The 8,525-nt window shown below is 43.6% G+C and overlaps 1 protein-coding gene across 1 annotated transcript; it reads right to left on the bottom strand.

Annotated features, from left to right (window-relative positions):
- Positions 1-1,731: 1,731 nt before the first annotated feature.
- On the bottom strand, positions 1,732-5,040 carry LOC139452990 (mucin-2-like). The gene has a single exon (XM_071234616.1). The coding sequence runs from the start codon at positions 5,038-5,040 to the stop codon at positions 1,732-1,734; it is 3,309 nt and encodes a 1,102-aa protein (XP_071090717.1).
- Positions 5,041-8,525: the final 3,485 nt, after the last annotated feature.

Below are 8,525 nucleotides of genomic sequence, written 5' to 3'. Positions count from 1 at the left end.
TGAGCCACACCATGGTATAATCACCAGTCATTTACTAATTCAACGAACATGACCACCTGTTGTAATGTAGTCGTAATATCGTGCCGGGGACCTTCTAGTCCGGGTCTCAATGATCCCTGTTCCTAAACATTCCTTGCGTTCAAGTTTTGAATGTATCAATATCACTTTAGTTTTTGTATAAATGTCCTTCTGTAAACACTCGGGTTGTAAGGCACAAATATATTCTTTTCACCGCTGGTTAGAATCTCAAATTCACGGCGATTATGATCCTTGGTTTGTTTACATTGAACAATGCATTCGTCACCAGTCGCCCCTTTCCGTAACCTGCAAGAAGATTCGTCCCCATATCGATGAATGTTATGCGCGAAAATACGACAAACCAATCAGAATGCGCGTATAATTCAAGAACTTCGGTCAAAGAATCCCTCGGGAATATTTTTGATTATTATACTTTACATTTATATACCATACATTATTTACCATTTTATTTTCCATATGTCTTGCAAATACCCAAGATAGAGTCAAATGTGTTCAATCATACCGTATAATACTGTAGTGACGATGTGTTTTCAATAGCATCTGGAATATATATGATATATGGGGAAACATACGTGAACCATTGCACAACGAGTTGGCAATTCTTTTAGTTATGCCCGGTTAGACCTAACCCAGTCGCAAATATTACCACAAGAGGGGCACGAGTAGCTATTCGGCTTGTCCCGGAATAACACGAGATGGTCACGAATGCAAACAATCATTGGTTTCACAACAGTAACACCTGGTTACGTCGTTGGAATATAACTGAACCACTGATCGAAAGGGACTACAGAAGTATTAGAATTTCATTTCACAAACTGTGATTATTGTATTATCATGCTATTTTTTTGTAAACATTGGATACTTCTATACCTGGTGTGGACAGGGGTGGTCCCCTCGTTAGGGGCGCCACGACTTGCTGTGCAGAAACCTATGACCTTGGGTTCGTCCTGATTGTCTTTCTAGGTTTGTTAGCACCATCGTAGATTTCACAAAAGTGGGAAACGTCAAAGACTTGCATCACTTCGCGCTTCCTCCCACGTCAAACTGACTCACCGCGACATAACTGAAATAACGTTTGGAGCTGCGTTCAAACCAATTAAAACACCAACTACATGTCATGTTATTACATATTTGAGACATTACCAAAATTGTACATATGATAAATGTAAGCATTGCGCACGAATAATTAAGAATTAGGCCATAAAAGTAATTAAGCGATCCTGAGTTCGAGGCATTCTATTATTTCCATACAATTACGTTTCAAAATATGTTTACCCCCCTTGACATTCTTTCTTACAAACACAATTCAAGTAGGTTGATGCTGTCCGGAAAAGCCAGAAGCAAGAAAGTCGAGAAAAATATTCATCGCACGTCTAAGTTTGCATATTTTCCTGATTAAGTGTTGAGTGATGAAGTTTTATCAGTAGACAAGAACATTTTCCTATTGATTGTCACTTCTTAATGACCATTTGAAGAGAGTTTTTTTACACACAAATCGAAACCTAATTGAGAGAGTATTTGCATGCCTTTCAGGTTAAAATGACCCTCACGTTTCAATGAGTTGTTGTCGGAGTGGATTTATATTTAATGACATATTTCGTCTCCTGGTAAATCTGGAATCTGTGACACAGAGCCTTTATTGTATATTTTATGTGCAAAATGTGACGCCTAAGTTGCTTTTAATCAATTCCCTCATTGGTAGATGATCAGAAACGCGTGTGAGTTAGGTAGGGGGATGAGGGATGAGGGTGTCAGGGTTTTAATGTGTAAAGGTTTGAGGGTGTGAATGTGTGAAGGTTTGAGGGTGTGAATGTGTGAATATGTGAGGTGTAAGGGAATGAGGGTGGCAGGGTGTGAATGTGTGAAGGTTTGAGGGTGTGAATGTGTGAAGGTTTCAGGGTGTGAATGTGTAAAGGTGTAAGGGGTGGAGGGTGTAAAGGTGTGAGGGGTGGAGGGTGTAACGGTATAAGGGGTGGAGGGTGTAACGGTGTAAAGGATGGAGGGTGTAACGGTATAAGGGGTGGAGGGTGTAACGGTATAAAGGGTGGAGCTAACGGTATAAGGGGTGGAGGGTGTAACGGTGTAAATGATTGAGGGTGTAACGGTATAAGGGGTGGAGGGTGAAACGGTGTAAAGGATGGAGGGTGTAAAGGTGTAAGGGATGGAGGGTGTAAAGATGTGAGGGGTGGAGGGTGTAAAGGTGTGAGGGGTGGAGGGTGTAACGGTATAAGGGGTGGAGGGTGTAACGGTGTAAGGGGTGGAGGGTGTAAAGGTGTAAAGGGTGGAGGGTGTAACGGTATAAGGGGTGGAGGGTGTAACGGTGTAAGGGGTGGAGGGTGTAAAGGTGTAAAGGATGGAGGGTGTAACGGTATAAGGGGTGGAGGGTGTAAAGGTGTAAGGGGTGGAGGGTGTAAAGGTGTGAGGGGTGGATGGTGTAACGGTATAAGGGGTGGAGGGTGTAACGGTGTAAGGGGTGGAGGGTGTAACGGTGTAAGGGGTGGAGGGTGTAAAGGTGTAAGGGGTGGAGGGTGTAAAGGTGTAAGGGGCGGAGGGTGTAAAGATGTGAGGGGTGGAGGGTGTAAAGGTGTAAGGGGTGGAAGGTGTAACGGTATAAGGGGTGGAGGGTGTAAAGGTGTGAGGGGTGGAGGGTGTAAAGGTGTAAGGGGTGGAGGGTGTAAAGGTGTAAGGGGCGGAGAGTGTAAAGATGTGAGGGGTGGAGGGTGTAAAGGTGTGAGGGGTGGAGGGTGTAACAGTATAAGGGGTGGAGGGTGTAAAGATGTGAGGGGTGGAGGGTGTAAAGGTGTAAGGGGCGGAGGGTGTAAAGATGTGAGGGGTGGAGGGTGTAAAGGTGTGAGGGGTGGAGGGTGTAAAGGTGTGAGGGGTGGAGGGTGTAAAGGTGTGAGGGGTGGAGGGTGTAAAGGTGTGAGGGGTGGAGGGTGTAACGGTGTAAAGGGTGGAGGGTGTAAAGGTGTGAGGGGTGGAGGGTGTAAAGGTGTGAGGGGTGGAGGGTGTAACGGTATAAGGGGTGGAGGGTGTAACGGTATAAAGGGTGGAGCTAACGGTATAAGGGGTGGAGGGTGTAACGGTGTAAATGATTGAGGGTGTAACGGTATAAGGGGTGGAGGGTGAAACGGTGTAAAGGATGGAGGGTGTAACGGTATAAGGGGTGGAGGGTGTAACGGTGTAAAGGATGGAGGGTGTAAAGGTGTAAGGGGTGGAAGGTGTAAAGGTGTAAGGGGTGGAGGGTGTAACGGTGTAAAGGATGGAGGGTGTAACGGTGTAAAGGATGGAGGGTGTAAAGGTGTAAGGGGTGGAGGGTGTAAAGGTGTAAGGGGTGGAGGGTGTAACGGTGTAAAGGATGGAGGGTGTAACGGTGTAAAGGATGGAGGGTGTAAAGGTATAAGGGGTGGAGGATGTAAAGGTGTAAGGGGTGGAGGGTGTAAAGGTGTAAGGGGTGGAGGGTGTAAAGGTGTGAGGGGTGGAGGGTGTAACGGTATAAGGGGTGGAGGGTGTAAAGGTGTAAAGGGTGGAGGGTGTAACGGTATAAGGGGTGGAGGGTGTAAAGGTGTAAGGGGTGGAGGGTGTAAAGGTGTGAGGGGTGGAGGGTGTAAAGGTGTGAGGGGTGGAGGGTGTAACGGTGTAAAGGGTGGAGGGTGTAAAGGTGTGAGGGGTGGAGGGTGTAAAGGTGTGAGGGGTGGAGGGTGTAACGGTATAAGGGGTGGAGGGTGTAAAGGTGTAAGGGGTGGAGGGTGTAAAGGTGTGAGGGGTGGAGGGTGTAAAGGTGTGAGGGGTGGAGGGTGTAACGGTGTAAAGGGTGGAGGGTGTAAAGGTGTGAGGGGTGGAGGGTGTAAAGGTGTGAGGGGTGGAGGGTGTAACGGTATAAAGGGTGGAGCTAACGGTATAAGGGGTGGAGGGTGTAACGGTGTAAATGATTGAGGGTGTAACGGTATAAGGGGTGGAGGGTGAAACGGTGTAAAGGATGGAGGGTGTAACGGTATAAGGGGTGGAGGGTGTAACAGTGTAAAGGATGGAGGGTGTAAAGGTGTAAGGGGTGGAGGGTGTAAAGGTGTAAGGGGTGGAGGGTGTAACGGTGTAAAGGATGGAGGGTGTAACGGTGTAAAGGATGGAGGGTGTAAAGGTGTAAGGGGTGGAGGGTGTAAAGGTGTAAGGGGTGGAGGGTGTAACGGTGTAAAGGATGGAGGGTGTAACGGTGTAAAGGATGGAGGGTGTAAAGGTATAAGGGGTGGAGGGTGTAAAGGTGTAAGGGATGGAGGGTGTAAAGGTGTAAGGGGTGGAGGGTGTAAAGGTGTGAGGGGTGGAGGGTGTAACGGTGTAAAGGATGGAGGGTGTAACGGTGTAAAGGATGGAGGGTGTAAAGGTGTAAGGGGTGGAGGGTGTAAAGGTGTAAGGGGTGGAGGGTGTAAAGGTGTAAGGGGTGGAGGGTGTAACGGTGTAAAGGATGGAAGGTGTAACGGTGTAAGGGGTGGAGGGTGTAAAGGTGTAAGGGGTGGAGGGTGTAAAGGTGTAAGGGGTGGAGGGTGTAAAGGTGTAAGGGGTGGAGGGTGTAACGGTGTAAAGGATGGAGGGTGTAACGGTATAAGGGGTGGAGGGTGTAACGGTGTAAAGGATGGAGGGTGTAAATGTGTAAAGGGTGGAGGGTGTAAAGGTGTAAGGGGTGGAGGGTGTAACGGTGTAAAGGGTGGAGGGTGTAACGGTGTAAAGGATGGAGGGTGTAAATGTGTAAAGGGTGGAGGGTGTAACGGTGTAAAGGGCGGAGGGTGTAACGGTGTAAAGGGTGGAGGGTGTAACGGTGTAGAGGATGGAGGGTGAAAGGTCAGAAGGTATGAGAGAGTGGGGGTGAAAGTGGTTGAGGCATGAAGTTGTATGAGTTTGAGAGGGAGTGAGGGTGGGAGGATGTGAAGGAATAACGGTGTACAGTGTCTGTTGGTAGGTGTTCCAGTGGATAAAGTTTGGGTGATTATTTATAGAACTGCCACACATGGAACTTTGTCATTTGATCACTTCTGGTGATGAGGAAATTAAACGTTGAACCCCAAAACATCCTAATCAAATATTTATCTGAAAATAATGCTTTCCCCAATTTTACTTTTCAATTTCCTACTTGTTGTTCCTAATAATCAAAGATTAAAGTATCATGCATGGAAAACATGCTGTACACTCGGAACAGGCACCGACAAGTTTAACAAAACAACTCAAATAGCAACCTTGTTACCCTCGCCACACTTTCTTTCCCCAACCCCTCGTGCTCACAGCTGATACATCCGGATGCGTTGAGAAAGAAGTTTATAAGTAAATTCGCAAAAACATATACTTTAATTCCAAGAATATTCCCAGAAGGCTACACAAAATGTCACGAGATTGTCCTTGTGGTCGTGATAGTAAGGACCCCTAAGGACCAATTAGCAAGAACTGTTCTCAGAGGCTGGCGAGAACCGTCTGCACGTTTTTCCCTTTGACAATAGGAACTTCTTAAGATTTGCATTTCGGGCTATATTAGACCATCGCTGTCGGCTATGTCGCTGGACTGAAAAAAAAATGACTGTAATTATTTACAAGATCACTGTATTATGACATAAAAGGCGGAAATATTTCCTCTTTCAGAGCACCATAATGCATATTTGATGACAGTGCTTGAGCTGCACTCGGATTTATCAATGCCGTTGGGTATTGGAAGAATTGGACATTGTATTGAAATCTCCAAGTTTCTGTGTTTCTTAAATGTCAACTGTCGGCGCTTGTAACAATACTAGAGTCATGAGACCACACATGCCAATCTATTACGTACTGTGGTACTATTATACTGGCAACGATTTTTTGTTGTTGAGATTATATACATCTGGAGGGTCTGTTTTTTGTGGCTGAGAAAATGCACTAATGAAAATAATAATGATAATTAGGTATTGATGAGGCCATACACACTCATTAAAAACACATTTTGTGGACGTTATTGGTAAGGCAGATTCATAGTGTGTATAGGGAAACACCATCTAGCATATTCGTTATTATGAAGCATTAATACCCGTGAATGCATGGTTTCCAGTAGACTTTGAACATTAAATACAGTTGCCACATTGGCTGGCGACATTTTCCAATATGTTGTGTTATTATATAGGAGAAAATTGCTAAATATTTAATTAGTTTTGTATTAGTATTATATGTTATTTACTTCGGAATAACCAAACAACATTCAATGAAGTTAATACAATACAGTCATATTGTTTGTGTGGCTCATTTCATTTTCACACTATGCTAGATAATTACATTGCATATATATACATATATATATATTTACATATATTTAGGTTCTAATAAGATATATATATATATATTGTTTGTCTAGCTAAGCTCTCGTATTATCATAAACTGCATTTAATGAAAAAAGGTTTCTGATTATTAGCGATATTTCAGCAATATTACCTTAGGGTATACCAACAATATATTCTTAGGTACATACAGTGATTCTGATTTGCATATCCATATATATATATAGGGTTGTAGCGACCACATCAGTTCGGTAGCTTGAACTATAATATTGGTTTTATTAAATGCAAGTTCTTATTTACAAGAAGAACATCTTGAAAGCCCTTTCTTGTAAAGTAGTGGTGCAACACCGAATCAGACTAAAAATAAGACATCACTCTGGGATTCCATGGCGGCATGATACTAAGAATATAAAAACACCAAGAGTTGATATAATTGTTAGGCTTCTGATTGTGTGTTTCTTCCGTGACAATTTGTAATCATTGCACAAAAAGTCCATTGCATGACCCCCTTCCCACAAGACGTCATAGCTGGAACATTGTTAAAGGTGGCTTAACTCACTCACTCCAACGTGCAACAATATAATTTCCGTTGTATACTATGGTTAAGAATGACCAAATTCCATGTTGTTGGTAGATTGTTTTTTGTTGATTGACTTTCCTTTGCTCGTGTTTGTGACGATACGCTCAACGTTTCCGCCAACACCTCGTTACATTACTATTTGATAATGAATCATAAACACATGCTCATGATATGGTCGGAATCGTAGAATCGAATCCGTTTTTGACAGAGATTTGTTCTGAATATGGAAAGGGTTTTGTCGCTTTTATTTTGTGTCTGTCGATACACTTAAACCATGTTTTATAAATGCCTATATACACTCTCAAGGACACGCTCGTCAAAGAGAAATGACAGACTGAGATATGTCGAAAACAGTTACATATCTATCAACACACTTGTCACAAATGTCCCCGAATGTGCCACAAGATTGCCTCCTCTTGCTGCTCTTACCGATGCTATTTTTGTGACTAATTCACATTTAATACTTTTGTCCCATTCATAGGGACAATCACAAAACGGACTAACATTAGTACGATTGACCAGCAGTGCCATATTCACCAATTTCTATCGCCAATTGTGGAGTTGATAATATACTTCCACGCATCACTGAACCAGTTCCCATGAACACGTCCTAAAATACGTCATTAAGTAAGGCTAACCTTTGTCTATGTCCTCTCTCGATCAAAATCACCTGCCATATTTTCTCTCAAGATGAGCCTGAAATGTTACCATACATTGATTTCGATACGCGCCAGACAGTGTAAGTAGGGACATGCTTAGAAACAGTCATCATTTAGTGTGTATTGTGAACTGCATTAGGGCTTAATTTGCTCAACTGTTGAGGTTTATTCACTTAAACTTGATTTTAGTAGTCCTCAGAGCGTCTACCGGGTGTGTGAAAGCGCTAATGGGGATTTTCAAGGATTTCTATTCAAACGTATCGCCCTTAAGGGGTTGGGCCAACACCCCAGGCCACTTAAAGCCCACTAATGTCTAGAAAAGTTTCCTCAAGTATGTTATTGGCTGCTTGTTGCTTGCTGTTGGGACTAAGCAGACACGAGGATAATATTTTTGGATTATGTGCTGTTACCTTGATACGCCACGTTTGAACCCGCGCTGGAACTGCGTCATTATAGGAGTACACATGTCTTAAAACTTTTATCAAATCTTTATTTTACCTTCAGTGAGATTAAGATACATCTAGTAGATTATTTCATTATCTTCTCGGGGACATGGGTGGCCCAGTCGTCTTAGGCGCCGCAATTCGCTGTGCAGAGTTGCGTCCCTTGGGCTCGCAAGAAAGCTATTGGCGCTGGTTCGAATCCCGATTCGCCCCGAATATGTTTCCAGGTTTATCAATGCCATACCCGTGCTCGTCGGTTTACGTGGTCAGATTCGGTGTCTTGGGTGATGCATGTCGTCGCATGCCAATTGCGGAGATTGATGCTAATGATGTCAATCAATGGATTGTCTCATCCAGCTTTCATATAGCTGAGAGCGGCTTTAAGCAACAAACAATAGGTACTGGCGACGATGTATTTAACTAACTATTGTATGTTTGCATTTTATAAACAAATTAGAATTGTATAGATCGGTATTTGACTGTTATTCATATGGTTTGCAAACATTGCTGATAGCCATGG

The sequence above is a fragment of the Haliotis cracherodii genome, unplaced genomic scaffold, assembly GCF_022045235.1.
Source record: "Haliotis cracherodii isolate W230 unplaced genomic scaffold, xgHalCrac1.p SCAF_9, whole genome shotgun sequence".
NCBI classification, from domain to species: Eukaryota; Metazoa; Mollusca; class Gastropoda; order Lepetellida; family Haliotidae; genus Haliotis; species Haliotis cracherodii.
The sequence above is the reverse complement of the archived record's forward strand: the minus strand, read 5'-3'. Positions and strand labels throughout refer to the sequence as shown.

Bases quoted from the DNA above. Each gene is read 5' to 3' on its own strand.
- LOC139452990 (XM_071234616.1), bottom strand. From the start codon at position 5,040: ATGTGTGGCAGTTCTATAAATAATCACCCAAACTTTATCCACTGGAAC.